Source organism: Micropterus dolomieu, linkage group LG01 (assembly GCF_021292245.1).
Source record: "Micropterus dolomieu isolate WLL.071019.BEF.003 ecotype Adirondacks linkage group LG01, ASM2129224v1, whole genome shotgun sequence".
NCBI lineage: Eukaryota > Metazoa > Chordata > Actinopteri > Centrarchiformes > Centrarchidae > Micropterus > Micropterus dolomieu.
Genome location: NC_060150.1, coordinates 39,385,021 through 39,401,868, shown reverse-complemented (window position 1 = coordinate 39,401,868; position 16,848 = coordinate 39,385,021). Strand labels below are relative to the sequence as shown.

Sequence of the window (16,848 nt, the reverse complement as noted above, 5' to 3'; positions counted from 1 at the left end):
CAACCTCCTTCCCTCAGTTAGAGCATTGAAGATGGGTCGAGGCCGGGTCTTCCAACATGACAATGACCCGAAGCACACAGCCAGGATAACCAAGGAGCGGCTCTGTAAGAAGCATATCAAGGTTCTGGCGTGGCCTAGCCAGTCTCCAGACCTAAACCCAATAGAGAATCTTTGGAGGGAGCTCAAACTCAGTGTTTCTCAGCGACAGCCCAGAAACCTGACTGATCTAGAGAAGATCTGTGTGGAGGAGTGGGCCAAAATCCCTCCTGCAGTGTGTGCAAACCTGGTGAAAAACTACAGGAAACGTTTGACCTCTGTAATTGCAAACAAAGGCTACTGTACCAAATATTAACATTGATTTTCTCAGGTGTTCAAATACTTATTTGCAGCTGTATCATACATACATTATGTCTCTCACAGTGGACATGCACCTACGATGACCTTTTCAGACCCCTCCATGATTTCTAAGTGGGAGAACTTGCAAAATAGCAGGGTGTTCAAATACTTATTTTCCTCACTGTATATGTTAGCATACTGAGCCTTGTGAATGCTCACAGGGGTACAGGGTGATTGAGGAGCCCGTGCCGGAGGGTTCGGAGGGAGAGAAGGTGATGTTTGAACGTCAGAGAGCTTGGTGCTGCTCCACGACGCCAGAGCCGGCCATCTGTGGCATCAGTCGCATCTGGGTCGTCGGCATGATGAGACGCCAGGGCATCGCCTCACGCTTGCTCGAGTGCCTCAGGTCAGTGTGTCTTCAAACCACCAAGATTTCATGCCATATCACCACAAAAGAAGTTGAGCATGATTAACAGTCTTTTTGTTATCTTACGCAGGAACAACTTTGTATACGGTTCATACCTGAGCAAAGATGAGATCGCCTTTTCCGACCCTACCCCCGATGGAAAACTCTTTGCCACACATTATTTTGGCACTTCTCAGTTTTTGGTTTATAACTTTGTGAGTGGAACACGCTCGTCCCGGCCCAAAACTGACGCAGTATGAGGATCTTCAGGAAGTTTAACAGTGGATTTAACTTAGACGCTCACTGACCAGCGGGAGGCAACAACACTAAACGGTGTCTGACGCAGTGTTCGCATAACGATTCAAAAAAACAAAAACTTTAAATTACTCCTTGGAGAGGATACACATTGGTTTAAATCTCAGGATGAAAACAGCAAAATGTTGTTAAAAAATTTTATTAATTTACCCTTTAAACCCTCCCCGAATAGTATTTTGGAAAAAAAAAAAAGAGTATTTTCTTTATAATTTTTTAAGTAAACAATTGGTTTTGTTAGAAGAATCGAGTTCACATGCATGACCTGACAGCAATAGAAAACAAAGAGCATTTCATTGTTTTTCTTTTAGTCCCTGAGAAGCATAAGGTCGACTGACTCCATAAAATAAAACGCTTATTTTAGAGTTTTGTCCTCATTCTGTTTTAATGTTTTTGTTAATAACATGATGATTTTTTCATGTTCATCTTTTTGCGGTTGACAGCGATGCTGTCATCGTCTGAAGTTGCCTTTAAGCAACATTAATAAAGTGACAGCTGCACGACTTGTAGTGATCGGTAAAGGTTGAAGTTCAGTCCCCTTGATTTCACTGTCGTGTTTTGTGGTAACATTTCAAACCAGGTGATTTAATCTGATGGACTCATTTCATGAATCTGGTTGAAGGGACGTGGGTTAGAAATGTAGCTCGGGCATTCATTGTGTGCTCTAATTTTCTTAGATCACCTTGCCTGAAACGTTTAGTTTTCCAAGTCTGAGCCATATACTGTACACCATTTAGCAGGGCATTGTAGCCTATACTGTATGAGTGATGTCTATTAATTTCACTAAGGCTGTCTATTGCTTTGTTTGTGCCTGAATGAATAATGTGTGACTTAAGATGTTGATTTGTTTTTTTTGTTTTTCTTAGCCATACATTATGGCTTTTTATTCAGTTAGTGTAGAGCATCATCTTCCTATTCCTTAGTTACAACAAATTAAAATGTATATCCAACGATCACGTAGATTTATGCATACTATAACAATTTATAATGAAAGATGAGCAAGGTCTTAAGGCTTAGGTGTTAACTGGTATTTGAGTGATGGTAAATGTCATCTGGGTTCAGCCTTGATGAATCCAAACAGGACTATTTGTTCAGTGATAAACACGAGGGTTGGAGCTGAATCTCTGCCTCTCTCAACACAGATTTACAGTATCATTGTAATCCATCCCTTATTTTCTTCTTCCTTCTTGTTCAACAGTTGCTTTTAGAAAGATGTGTCGTGTAAGAAAAAGAACTTTGATTTATACGAAGCTGTTATGTAAATATTTATTTAAATAATAAACAATGTAAAACATTTTTGCTTGCTCAGTTTTCTTCTCAGTAGAAACTACAGTCAAGTGTGTGATTATGTGCTCGCTCTAAGCTTTTACTTTTCTTCAAAAGGTGAACTTCTGACCATTTTACTATTGACCCTCTTCAGTGTTGTTGTCAGGGCTGTTGTATTGGTCACCAATGCCATCTAGTGGACGTTGTTTTTGTACACGTTTGTGTGTCAGTGATATTTAAATTTTTTTGATATAAAATTATAATTTATTTCCAGAATGAAAAATGCTTATAATTCTAAATTGCAGTTATTTGCACTATATGTATATATATATATATATATATATATATATATACATACACACACACACAAGTGTTTGAGATAAGTGTCATATGATGGAAATGTCTGGCTGCTATGTTTACTTTTTGTAGTTGCAGATGTAAACACTGCATTCCTCGACACTCCTGTCACAACATGGGCCAACACAGTGGCAACTTCTGAGAAACAAAGCAACCTTAGAACAACATGGATACTTCCTCAGGCAGAGAGTGAGAAAACAAGAGTTCTCCATCCTCAGAGATCTGATACTGATCTGTAAGACAACAACTGAGCTGAGCCTCCTAAGGCATCTTTAACACAACGATCACCTTAGTATTTTGACTTTTACTGACACCGGGAGCATCTCGATCATCTGAGTTTCCTTGTGGGACTAAATGCACAGTATGTTTAATCCAAGACAGGATCCATGGAGATGATTTGGACTGAATTGAGTCTGGGAAAAGCTCATTACAAAGTAAAAAAGACTCCCCACATACATGCACAATTTTATTCTTACACGTCAATTTAAAGAGACATATTTTGTCACAGCTGCCACATTGAAAAGCATAAATCCATTTTTCCTAATTATAAAGGTCTGGTTATTGTAAATATGTGTTAAGCTATGGTTACTTAGTGAAAAATAGTAAACCTGTTATTTACACTTTAGACAATGATATACAAAACAACATTGAATCAAGCATCACACTGAGTATTTACTGACCATGTCTGAACAAAAATTTACCCATTCAGTCAGTGCAGTGGGGATTGGCCTTGTTGCCTGACATCTGTGGGGATCCATTTTAAGAGATTTAAAACAAGAATACAGTAATGCTCTGGGTATGCGTTTTGTTGACAGGAAAACTCATAAGTAGAAAAGAGCTGCTCTGGAGTGAATGGCAAATACACAATCAAGATGTTCCAAAAAGACATTAATTTTACAAGAAACAAGGAGCAAAAACGAAGAAATTGATCACAAGCTCCTAACATACTTGGTAAAATGAAGGTTAATCCATTGGCTTGTGCATCTGTGATGTTGTTAGACATTCGGTAGTTAGCTCATTTGATAGTGTGTTACGCCAAGGCTATTGCAACATCAAAATGTAGGCACCAAATACAATATATTATACTGTAGCCCAATGAGTACACTCATTTATACAAGAATAGTCCTTGTTTTTTGATTGTGTGTTATAAAGCTGAAGGAAATGTCCTCACAGGATGGGACAATTCTGACCACAAAAATTGTACAGTAAGTCCAGCATGTCAGGCTCCTGAATCCTTCTGTTCATAACACCCTGACCTTTCCCAGGCTGCACAACTACAGCCTCACCATCAGGTGGAGGCTCTGTCAACGGGTGCACTTTGTTATCCTTCATCTTAAAGTCAGTAATACCAACAACAGGCAGCGAGCCATTCCTATCTGCCCCCATTTTGGTGTCCCCTGAATTGTCCTTTGGATCTGTGATAATCTCACCGCTCTTGCTAACTATGCTCAGGTCATCCTGACATGCATCTGAGTCACTAGCATGGGGCAAAGAAAAGTAGGTGCACTTCCTTGAAAGTGACTTATTGTCTTCCAGGTCAGACTTTGTGCTAAAAGGGGGACTTGAGGCGTTCTCTTCTGCATCCTCGCATTTTGCTCCGCCTTGGAGAGAGCTTGTGAAGGTTTTGTTTATTCCAACTGGGTCTGAAACAGACTTTCTGATCAGTGTGTTCTCTCTGAGGAGCCATCGGACACTCTCTTCAGGCCCGACTTGTGCGTTAAAAGCAACGCATCGTGTTGCTTCACTTAAGGTGTCCAGTGCATTAGTGGAACTGAAGTAAGACAACTCAGACATGGCTTTGGACCCAGCTATGTGGAAGGGAGAGAAAATGCTTGAGTGTTCTTTCTTTTTCTGTTTTGGCGCAGATGGGGGCCTTTCATTTGCTTCCTCATCAGGATTAGCATCCTTCTTGCCATAAAGCCTTTCAATTGTTCTTCTCACAAAACCTTTGGTGATGGACTTACGTGCTGAATCATCTTCGCCGCTAGACAGCTCACTTGAAGTCTGAGACTGATACCCGCCACTAGCTGAGGTCTCTGCTCTTAACTTGGACAGCTCTGATGTGTTCGGGCTTGGGAAACATCTCTGTCCAGGCTTTATATCTGTGCCACTCTTTGCCAGGAACATTTCCCTGATGTATCTGACCCTGTTGCCTTCAGGCTCTGAGGTTATAACGCCACTGGAATCGTAGCTGAAAGATAATGATGACTGAGGAGCTGACTGGGCGCTGAGAGCCGACTGAGATGGGGGCAATTCAGAGGGTGAATCCTCAACATCTGACTCAAGACAGGCATGTCTTTGTGAAAAACATCTCACAGGAGAACTTTCTGTTGTATTTTTTATCTTCTGGGCATCAGCAACTTGCTTTTCCAGAAGAATTACTCTCTCTGCGACAGATTGGGATGTTATTTCTTCAGACTGATGCTTTAGTTTTTCCACAACCTTTTCACATTTCGTAACTTCAGACTGTGTTACCAATGCAGGAGCTTGCTGATATTTTGTACAGCTCTCTTCTAGGTAACCGTCCATATTAGCTTGTTCCTCCTCTGAGCTTGACTCTTTTTCAGAGTAGCTCAATTCTTCAATCGAGCTGCTCATTTGTTTATCTTCAATCTTTGGTTGTTCTACATGTTCTTCACAGCTGCTGTGGTCATTCCCACTATCCTCATCTGCATTAATGATGTGACACTTTGCTAAACTATCAGACTTTATTAAACTGCTATTGTCTTTTTTGGTATATGAATACTGATTTTCTATCAAATTGCTAAGATCCCCTTCTACAGTATTCTGACTTTTATCACAAATGTGTGTATTATCCCCGTGGTGGTCCTCATTGTCTGAGCTGACCTTGTCCTCCTCTGTCTCTTCTATCAACGCTTTACATGTTTGTTCCCTGTGATCTGGAAGATTATCAAGGTGTTCTTCATCCTCCATGGTCCCCTGCTCTTCCTCACTGCCAGACAAACTTTCCCCAATGATGACCTTTAGTCTGTTACATTCAGCCTCAGGTTGCTCTTCCTCTGAAAATGGCTCATCAACATCTGAGATATATGTGCTTTCATCAACACTGGCATTCAGTCTCATACAGCTTCCTTGACTCTGCAGTTCCTCCTCTGAGTTAGATGGGCTTGCAGGGTTAGACAAAGCATCTTTGTTGCTCAGCTCCTTACATCCAGCCTCTGGTTGCTCTTCCTCTGACAAAGACTTGTTTTGACTGTATGGGCTGGATATTCTTTCTGTCTCTCTTACATTGAGTTCTATGTCATTATTGGAGCTTGGTTGCTTGTCTTCTTCCTCCTCAGAGTGACTTTCAGGGTTGGACAAATCATCACTCTCCCTGCTCCCATGTTGTATCTCCTCACATTCAACTTCTGATTCCTCTTCTGATCTAAGTTGCTCATCTGCTTCCGAGCTAGACACACTTTGCTCAATGCTCACTTTCTGCTCTAAATCTTTCTTGGCACATGACGTGTCCTGCTCTTCCTGTTCTGAACCTGACTCAGCATCATGGGGGAGCTCCTTGTCAAGGATACTCATGTTCCCCTGACTGTGCATCTGCAGCTTATTGCCTTTCATGTCTTGCTTCTCTACCTCAGAAGTACAACTGTCTTGTTCAAGATTTGTCGTGCTGCTGATTACGCCATTCATGTTTGCCTTTTCTTGGTTGGATTCGTCTTCATTGTGGCCGTGCTGCTGTTTTTTCTCGCCCTGATTTTCTTGATTTTCTACCTCCATACACGCCTTCATAACCTCCGCGTTCTCATTTACAGACAGTACTGTACTGTAAAGCTGTCTTTCTTCTGGTATCTGCTCATCATTAGGTGGTCGAAATTTGGCCGCACTGTTCTGCCCATATTGGCTATCCTCTTCTTTAGTTGCCTGTTCAGTTGTTTTGTCCTTCGCTGTCTCTGTTATACTACCCATGCTGGGTTGTTCTGGCTGGTTAATTTCTGTGAATTTTTTAATGATGGAACTCAGATCAGCATTAGCTTTCTCATCTTGAGTAACATCCTTGACATTAGCAGCATCCTCTATGGAGAAATGGGATATCTTGGCATCTTCACTGATCCTGGCAGACATCTTTTCTTTATCGTCACTGTCACTTTTGACACCCATTGAAAGAGAGGCCAATTCGTCCTTGAGCTTCTCAGGTATGTCAAGATTATCCATGATCTCATCAATAACATTTTCATCAATGCCACAGTCTTTTTCAGGACTCACTTCGGTTACGAGTTCTTGCTGTGAATCATTTGGTGTTGAGCTGCGACTCTTGCATTTGTCGCTGAGTTCCTGAAAGCCCTTCCAGCTTTGCAGGAGCTGCTTCGAAGCTGACCGCTGTAAATCTGACAAACTAACTTTTAGCTCGTGGGAATCCTCAATGCTGGCAATTTGTCTGAGAGAATCAATCATTTTTAAAGCCTCGGCACAGCTGACATTGTTTGCATTCAGCTCTTCCATGTTTATGTTAGTTATGCCTTCCTTTAGGGTCATGACGGACAGGAAAGTGAGGAGAGCTTTAGATGATGAGCCAAACGTAGAAACCACATGAGAGGAGAAGTCAGGCAGGCTGTTGGACTTTTCCAGACACGAGGGACGTTTCTTCTGTGTAATTTGTCTAATTGACTTTATTGAGTAGCAGATCTCCTCAAGCACCGGTGTCATGTTTGGCTGATTTGCGATGTTTAATGGCTGTGGCATTGTTTGTGCTTCTTTAATGGATTTCTCTTGATCTGCTGTCATAAGTTCATCTGTCTTGTTCGCCTTACTGTCATCACTCTGATTTTTGTCCAGTTCAGCTGCTGATTTTATTGACTGTGGTGTTTGGTGACCTTTTCTTTCAGCTGATGTTTTCCTTTCCGTCTCATCTGTTGACTCTGACGCACTGTCTGAGGAGAGATTTCTGGAGAGCAACTTCCTACTTGACTTGTGTCTGACAGGTGGTGACACCATGTCCAAAGACTGAGAATATGGAGATAGCTTCTTTTGCAATTTTGATTGATAAAGCATCTGCTTTCTCTCAGTGGAGGGGCTAACGTTCGGCGTTGCACGTTTTTGTATGCCAATATTTGGTGACATAGTTTTATCATGGTGTAACGAAAATTTTGGAGAGTTATGAGGACTTTCTGAAGAGAATTTCTTGGTTTTGGATTTTCTCTCTGGAGACTGACTGCTCATAAGTTTGACTTTTTTCACCAAGGGTTTAGGTGATGATGCCTCTTTCTGAGTTAGAGATTGTGTTGCATTTGTTTCTGTCTCTTTAAATGGAAGATTGCTTGGTGTTGGAACCTCATTTGATGAAACACTGGTTGATGACATTCTCTCTTCAGACGTTGAACTAGGATGAGATGTAGAAGTACAACATGTCAGACTACTTTTCAAATTCAAGATGCTGTTTGATTGCTGTGTCTCTTCTGGTGGGGTTTCATTCAGTTGTGTCAATGTATAACAGATGCCGTTCGGCAGCACATTATCACCCACTGTGTTGATAGGAGTAGATGATGGCCTTGTCTCTAAAGTGGCATCGCTACATAAAGTATATTTATCCAGACGAGCCTTTCTGAGAGACATTTTCCTGTCAAGAGACAGATTACTGACCAAAGGGGCCCTTTTAATAGATTGAGTTCTTGGTAATGGTGCCTTCCCCAGCGTGGAAGGAATGTCAGTCTGAATTGATGTTGTCATTTCTATTGTGTGGTCGCTAGGTGATGTGGCCTTGTCAGATGTAGGACTGATGGATAATAGTTGATTATCTGACATTTGACTGCTCACCGATGAGACCCTGTACAATGGGCTACTGGCAACTGAGGATACATCCATCACATAATATTCAGTGTTTGATAACTCTGTATTTTCATCAGGTAGTGGTGGTGGTGGTGGTAGTGGTAGCTCCATTGAAAGTATATCGGAAGGTGTTGCTTCTTGAAGTGAGATTTGGATTGGACTTGATTTATTTTCCACTTGACTGCTTGAAGCCATTTCTGTTGAGGTCTTATTGGATAGTGGGATTGTTTCAGAACAGATATGATTTGGGAGAGGCTTTATTTCTTCTATATTATTCTGAGCTAAACTGTTGTTGTTTTCTGTGTCTGTAGTGGTTGTACAACTATGGACGATTTCCTGATTCACTGTGGTTTTCTCCATTGATGCACTTGATAATTTGTTTTCAAAGGACTGGACTCTCTGTTTGACAGAAGCTCCTTGCACATTCTCAGGCGATAGTTCAGTTTTGAGAGTTTGACGTGTTTTTATTTCTGACATCTTCTCCAAACATGTTACCTCCTTTGCCACAATCATCAAGCCGTTCTTGTTTTCAGACTCCCCACACCTGCCATTTTCTGTTTGTACAAGAGTAACTGCCTCTGTTTCTAAAGTTTTGCTTTCCTCATCTGGGTAAGTTGTGGGGTTAAGATTGGCTTTCTCCAGCCATTTTTCCACATATTCATAAGTAACAGAGCTGGAGGAGTTAAAAGCAGACAGTGATATGCTTTCACCAACAGCATAGGACTCGTTTAAGTTCTTTTTCTCCTGATGAATTGATGTCTGCCGTGTCAGTGTACCCCGTGGTTGACTTACTTCGCTGGGAGCAACATTCAGCCTGCTTTTTTCAAAAGAAACTGTCTCGCTAGTGTTTTCTTTCAATGCTGATGGAATATTTGGGTCTTTGAGAATAATTTTTTTGGTGTCATCCGACTGTTTTGAGCTTTCTGTTGTAACACCCCCATCTCCATTTTGTGTTAGTCCCTTTTTGAACTTCATCATGCTTTTTGTTGATTTTGATTTAGTCCCATAAATTTTCTTAATGAACCCAGCGCTGGAGAAAGTTTTCACTTTCTTACGTTTCTGTGTTGCTCCTGTTGAATTTTCATTTTGTCTTCTTCCCGGTGACATTAACCGACGGACACGTTTGTTGATCACTTTGGGTCTCGAGGACACCCTCTTATCTTTATTGACCTCTCTTTGTTTGGGCTTATCTTTGCCTTGAGTGGGCTTTAAGAATTTTTGCTGGGCATTTGTTGTTTGAATTGCACCAGTCTTCAATGAGGGCAAAGTTAAATCAGATGTTACTGACATGCTCTCAGCTCTCCAGATGCTAATTGACTCAGAAGCTGTTGATGGTCTCCAGAGCTCGGGTTCAAAGTCATTATTGGAGGAGAGGTGTCCAGTGTCTGAGGTAGCTGGCCTGCAAAAGGGAACCCCAGAAGCAGACATATCCTGTGCACAAAGGTTTGCAAGGAAGTTATCATGGCAGGTCTGCTGTTCATATATATGTAAGACAGTTTCAGTGACCTCCTCTCCAGATTCAATCTGTAGAATTTCAGTCATACCTGCTGATTTGAAAGTGGATACATTTCTGCCGTTTATATTGTTGGCATCCACAGAACAAAGTCTTCTAGGTTTGGGCACTGGTCTAGCGCTACTCTGTTTGACCATGCAGTACTGCTCTGTCATGGCTCCATCTTCTGTCTGCTCTCTGTACGAGTAAGAACCAACCATCCCTTCCTGAATCCCATCTGCCGTCACTGAATTTATGCTCTCCATAGAGGCTTGCTTTTTTCTAATTTGCTTGTGCCCCGGTGTAGGAGCTCTCCTGGGGGACACCACATCCATCTGTGCTTTGATATTATCCTCTTCATTACTACTTTCGCTGAACACTCCATTGCCAAGCGATGGTGGATCCTCGTCGTTGTTATCCTTAGTTTTGTCCTTGTTGATGGTGTCAATGGAGATAGCAGGACTTTGTAAATCCAGAGAGTTTGACTTTAGTGAGACGATCTCCTGCTCTGCCACTGACTCCGATAATTGGCTTGCATTGCACTGATTGGCCAAACTTGAGCGTGTCAGAGTGGTTGTCCAATGGATGGTTTCCTCCTCCTTAACTGTCAGCCGCACCCTCATCTCCACTGTCATGCTACCATCTTGGTTCACGCGAAAGGACTTCTCAATGTCGTCCTCTGTGGGCAGCGTGCAGTCCTGCCCTCCTGCTCCATCACCAAGGCAGATGTCGCCCTCTGTTTCTGCTACTGACTCCAGTACACGGCCTGATTCCAACTCAGCAGAGTTTGTGTGGTCACTGGGTAGGTCACACGAACCTTCTGCGATGGAGTTATGGATCCGATTCACAATGTACCTCTCGGATGAGGGGGAGAAATTTCTTGTCTTTGAAGTATATGATCGGGACTTCTTTTTACCTTTTCATCCAGTCAAAAGAGCCGATCAGGTACGAAAAAGGTTCATATCGATAATTAAGTAAAAGTGTCCAAAGGTTTCAGGTAAGAATTCAAGAAGAAACCCAGTATACATGAAAGAAGAAGAAAGAGAAAAAAGAAAAGTTAGAAAGATAGTACAGCAATTCAGACAGACAGTCACGTAGACAGTGTATGTAGGCCATCCACGGTATTATGCGTAATATCATTGCCTCAGCACTTTCCCAATCTTCATCCCATGAGAGCAGGTAGATTACTACAGACCCACTGTATGTGTTATACGATCCACTGATGAGCATACATGTTCTCATCAACTAAATAAAGCAAAATGATTACATAGCGAGCCATTAAAAAACAGATATGTAAACTTACGGTTTAAAGCCTTTAGTCTTCTGAGGCCCATTCGGTTGGTCGGCAGCTTTGTTGGAGCTGGTGATATCTGTGCATGGTAGTTTGCAGGCTTGAATGGCTCCTTGCCTGCGGCCACTACAATCCCAGAGCACAATATCAAGCCTGGAAAACCATCCACCTGCAGTGGACAGAAAAATAAAGGGATTTGTCACTCTAATGGCATTTTTGGAGATTGAATAGGAAGAAAATTATTAACCTTGAAACTATATGTTAGGGAGTGATATAATTGCAGATTACATGCATATGTATGACAAGTCTATATAAATGTATTTTGTTAAAATGGCACTTTCGTGTTGAATTTACAATAGATCCTAGACCCAAAGCCTTACAGTGCAGTATCCCAGAAGGCCTTTCTACGTATTAAGGTGAGTTGCTAAAGGAGCTTAACACTTTCTCTCCTCATGTGGTGGTTATTTACAGTCCAAGTGTTGTATTTTTTGTATTGACAGAGGAAAGCACTCACACGTCTGCCATCAGAAGTGTGTAATTTCACCACATGAAACTGGATGAGCTCTGAAATATATTCCAGGATGGACGCAAAAGTGGGTGTAGTCCTCTTGTGAAGCGCCACACTGTGTTTTACAGTGGGGTCACCATTGCGAAAAACCAGTAGCCTCCTTGGTGTGCGTACAAACACCGCCTCCTTCTTGTGGATGTTCCGGCCAGGGAAAAACCTGGCCTGCTGCACTGTCTGACGACGGGAACTAGCAGGCCTGGTGTGGTACCAGGGGGGCAGCTTCTTCCTGGCCAGCATCAGGTTGATAGGTTTTACCTTACGGCTGTCAGAGCAGATGTAAGATTTCCCATCCTCCAGTTCATCCAAAGTATAGATTGCATGAACCCCCCGAGGAGTGGTGATGTTCCTCACCCCAAACGGCAAGGGAACCTTTTTAGAGAGACTGTCCAGGAGTGCATCAAATGTTTTGAAGGTGCGGTTGTTGATGACCATGCGCAGACCGTTGAACTGAGGATCTCCACTTTTGTAGAAGCAGACCCTCTTTGACAGGATAGGGTCAATGATACTTGGGTGGCGTGGAGTGCCAAAGGTGTGCCCACTCCCTGTGGACTGGTCATGGGCAACCCTCCGAATCCCCATCTCATTCATGATTGCTGATTGTCTGAAAGGGGAGGAAAAGACAAATAAAGAAATTAGAAGGTTTCCTGTTTTTTCCACTTTATTGATTGAGGTTCTGTGTGGTGGACGATACAATAAATGTTGAGACAATTATGTTTTTTAATCCTTAGTAGAAAAGCTTCCACAGAATCAATGGTGTGGAGGCCCTGAAGGTTTCTGAAGTTGCTTCTTCACATGAAACATTGCACATTTTTACAGTAAACAATAACTTCAAAGATATAGTCTCTTTGTTTTGACCAATTTTATAAATATATAAAGAAAATTGTATTATATAACATAATAACATAATTATGAGAGGACTTAAACATGGTTTGTTTATGGTTTATCAAAAGAGATATATGCTTGTCATAGGACTTCTGCAATTGAGCAAACACACAAACAAAATGCCATGTTCAAGACAGCTTGAAACATTTCTAACGTGTAAACAGCTGAATGACGTCTTGCAAACATATGTTGTTTACTTTGTGCGACTGTGTCTGTTGGGTGATGTGACCTGACTCCTGGGAAACCAGCCACATGAACGGCATCTTCAATTATTTGATTACATGGGTTTTAACAAAACCTTAGACCCTAACATGTGATACAGAAATGTTTGGCAGATTATTCTCTTTTACCAGTTTTATGATTTACTGAAGTAGTCCCTTCAGCATAATTATAATGGTATAAGAATAATTTTCTACTATGTTTCAGATTTATGCTTTTAATGTAGAAAATGTTTATAACATTTTTCAACAATTAAAACAGTCTATTGATCTATGAAAACGGAAACCGTATGTTGTATCACATAACTGATGTCTCAAAACACTTAAAATCAATTAATCAAAACTTTTAAAACATTGAATCGCGAAATTGTTGAGCCTTTCACATGAAAGATAAAGTGATAAATTACAGAATATTCTTTCCATTGAATATATTAAATGTCACTTTAAAAAAAGATATTTAATTGTTTAAGTTGTATGTATTATTTAATATGAGCAGTATTGGTATTATTTGTCAGTAGACCAGCATTAGTTTTTTTTTCAGAAATACATATTTGTAGTAATTGTTAGCGACAATAAGAAAACAAGATCTGGCTAAAATTTATGGACATTGCATTTCTAATGCTGCAGGTGTAACACATAAGTACAGATTATCACTGGAGGCGGTGAATAAACGAGCAAATAGACAAAAGTTGAAGGATTTTAAAGTGAACTCACCTACGCCGGCATCATGAAATTCCCAACCGCTTTGAAAGAATCCATAAAATATTATTTCCTGCTCTACATGATGACTTGCTGTTGGACTAACTGCACAGCAACAGCGCAGTGTATTTCGGGAGACACCATCATGGTTAATTTGCTTAATCTTTGCTCAAAGTTAATCTCCACTGCAAGTGCAGTGCTCGGAAATCCTCTTCAGAAAGGTGTGTGACACAGATGCATGTGGAGCTGTCATAGCAGGGCGAAGAGGTGGACTAGGAACCTGAGATTTGTTTATTAGATGTTTTATTATGTTAAATAGGCCTGAAACACATTTGTAAAGAAGATATCCCTGGGAATATATCAATGAGGTTTTTGCTAAACCAAAACATTTTAAAAGAAAAACATTTTCAGCAAAAAAGTCACTGTTACAATGACTTACAAGTGGAAAATAAAAAATATAAGAAGACAAAGGGAGCTCATATTAAACTGACACACGTTTATGTCTTGAGAGCAGTTTAGACCTGTTGTATTAGAGTATAATAAAGCATCATTCAGTGTTTTGTACTTGTGTTTTATTCTTATTTGGGACTTAAATAAGAGCAACGCTGCACCTGCAGAAGATTGTACAAACTAAAAGGAGAGCGAGATTTTCTCCACCAGCAGCAGCAGATGGTAACTTGTAATATTCGTGCCAGGTTGTAATCTCGTTGAAGGCCTCTTTAGATAATAAGGATTAAGGAGCTGTCCATTCGCAGGACGCTTTTAGAAGAGCACTTGTCTTCAATGAAAGGGGTAAACATTCACCTTAATAAATCTAAATAATGAGAAATCAGATTTATTATCAGTTAATAAGTTATTTCAGAGATTAGTATTGTCTTTGGAGATCCTGTGTGATCTGAACACATACAGTACATGTTGGTATGAAATAAGAAATAAAAAAATTACATGTTCATTCCTTTAATTGCATAGATAAAGACTTCTACCAAAATAAATGTTCTAGAAATACAATTAAGTTTAGAAGGGTAGTGGTGTCCAGTAGATTAGGTTGAACTGGATTAGTGGGGGTATTAGCCAGTCATGTATACACTTAACCATGAACTGTCACGAATTGCATAACAGTTACTAAAACTGAGTCTATTTCTGTAGTGAAATGGAATTAGCCAACAAGGGGTAACTTCATTCCACAGTAAACCTGGGGCTGAAGTTTGGGAATATACAAAAGTTATCAGGTTTCAGCTCAGTATAAAAGGATAAAGTGATGACACTGTCATACTGTTTAGTTTACTGCTGTAAAAATATCTCAGGTGTGTATGAAAGACACAATATGTGCTGTAGGAAAGAATCCCTGCTGAGCACGACCAGACACAAATTCAGGAATGCCAACGGGAGTGCCTGGCTGATGACCTGTTCCCAAAACAACAAGTAGCACAAAAATGTGAAAAATCCTTCAAAGGAAACTGGGGTGGGGGGGTGGGGTCGGGGGGGAGACAATGGAGGAAGCCCTCAGAGTAAACAGGTAGGTCTGAGGCCTGGATGCCGCTCATTCCAGCCCTCCACTGCAGAGATAAGAGAAGCAAATGTTGAAACCAAGCGGGAAAAAGCGGCTGGTCACACTGATACAGCAGCAGAGATCCTGCCAAACATACCCGAATCAGACTGAAAATAGGCCTGCGCTGAAGCTCTGCACTCAAAGTAGCATGACAGGTAATAGCAACAAATGTCTAAAGCTCCATTTGTCACATAACCTTCCACGTCACAGAGTTATAACGAACCAGCTGGTGATATGAATACTGTTGTTTTTCCTTCACATGATTACACGTGAAATCACACGCCGCCATGACAGAGATATCTGTCTCTGCGTTCCGGGTGTATTGTCACCCCTGCCATGCTCTATTTTTAAGTCCTAGCGCCTATACTGCAACTAATTGGCGCCAAGTTAGATTCAAACCTATGCTGTTAATGGGAAAAAATGTGTGATATGTTTTGGCCCTTGTCCCCTTTCTATATTTGGCCCAGCGTCCTCTATGCAGCTGCTCCTCCAGATCTGTCTGCCTGTGTTCCCATCAAACACCTCTCTTCAGTCTGCATATTGCCTCAATTCGAGGGAAGCCAGCTTCAGTCAGCTCCTGCTTAAAAGGGAAGAAATACATTGGTGACCACACAGAAAATGAAAGCAGTTTATTCTGAAGTTGTGCCGCGTTTAGCCTCTGTAGTGTCATTTTAAAATAAACTGCCCAGCTCGTTTTGTAGCCCTTGTAAGAACTGGTTAAAGTTCCAAGCACTGCAGCTGTCAGGAATTCAATTATAAGTGATACAGCTGCACTATGACCAGCAGCAGTTTTAAACATTCACTTCAATTAAAAAGCAAGGCAGCTGATCCTTATAAACTCCTCTTGCACCCAAACTATCTCTTCAAGTTTTTTTTTTACAAAATATAACATAATGTTGATGAATTCCATGTTTCCCATGAGGGTAGTTTAATGAGCTCAAAAAGACTTGGCAGACGTTGAGTCTAAAATATGCTTACTATTCAAAATTCCATTCAAGTTACATGATGTTACACATTTTTTCCTCCCTTAACTTCCACTGGAATTCCCAGATTTTGAATGAATCCCTGCCAAACAGGACTCATAAGGTCACAACACCGCCTGTCCCCTCCCCTCCAAAACCCCTCTCACAGCAGTCAGAGGTCCCCACCCCATCCATTTTGAGCGCTCTGTATCAGCTGTGCCAAGCTTTTAATCTGCCTGGTGACATCCCAGTGTTTCCTGCATGGGACAGAGGGAGAGATAAGCACACTCCTCTGTGCGGTAAATCACTCCACACTCCCACTCGTTCACTGATATGACCATTATTCAATTAGGCTGCACTCAAACTGACCACAATTCTTTGTAATTACAATCAGAGGGTCTGTGATTTTTTTTTCTTCACATTATTTGTTGAATTGTAAACATTTAAAAAAGGGTATTGCCAGCACATTTTTATATATTTTATAATTTTATTATAAAGGACTGCCCAAATTAGCCCACCACTTTTAAGTGAATTTCCTCTGCAATCCAAGAAACAAGAGCAGAGACACTGATACAAAGACAAGGCATTTACACTTGAAAACACTACACTGAACTGAAAGAGGTTTGTCAACCTCTGACCTTAGGTAATGTTACACATACATGATTAGCTATTATAAGGAGGGATAACCCACATTGCATCCAGCAAATCTTGACATTATGACTAATGTTA

General features: G+C 41.0%; 2 protein-coding genes across 7 annotated transcripts in view; one reads left to right on the top strand and one right to left on the bottom strand.

Annotated features, from left to right (window-relative positions):
• Positions 1–2,350, top strand: part of LOC123971522 (mucin-17-like) — a 15,661-nt gene extending 13,311 nt beyond the window's left edge. For all 6 annotated transcript variants that reach the window (XM_046050595.1, XM_046050437.1, XM_046050516.1 and 3 more), the window contains exons 10-11: positions 558–742; positions 834–2,350. In XM_046050595.1, the coding sequence (XP_045906551.1) occupies positions 558–742; positions 834–1,002 (354 nt within the window). In that variant the 3' untranslated portion in view covers positions 1,003–2,350. The remainder of the gene's footprint in view (positions 1–557; positions 743–833) is intronic.
• A 1,494-nt stretch (positions 2,351–3,844) lies between these two features.
• On the bottom strand, positions 3,845–12,388 carry LOC123981910 (oxygen-regulated protein 1-like). Its single transcript, XM_046067190.1, has 6 exons — positions 11,756–12,388; positions 11,218–11,410; positions 9,483–10,866; positions 8,954–9,131; positions 5,525–7,636; positions 3,845–4,915 (listed from the first exon to the last, which is right to left on the bottom strand). Exons 1-6 carry the CDS (start codon positions 12,386–12,388, stop codon positions 3,845–3,847), a joined length of 5,571 nt encoding a protein of 1,856 aa, XP_045923146.1.
• Positions 12,389–16,848: the final 4,460 nt, after the last annotated feature.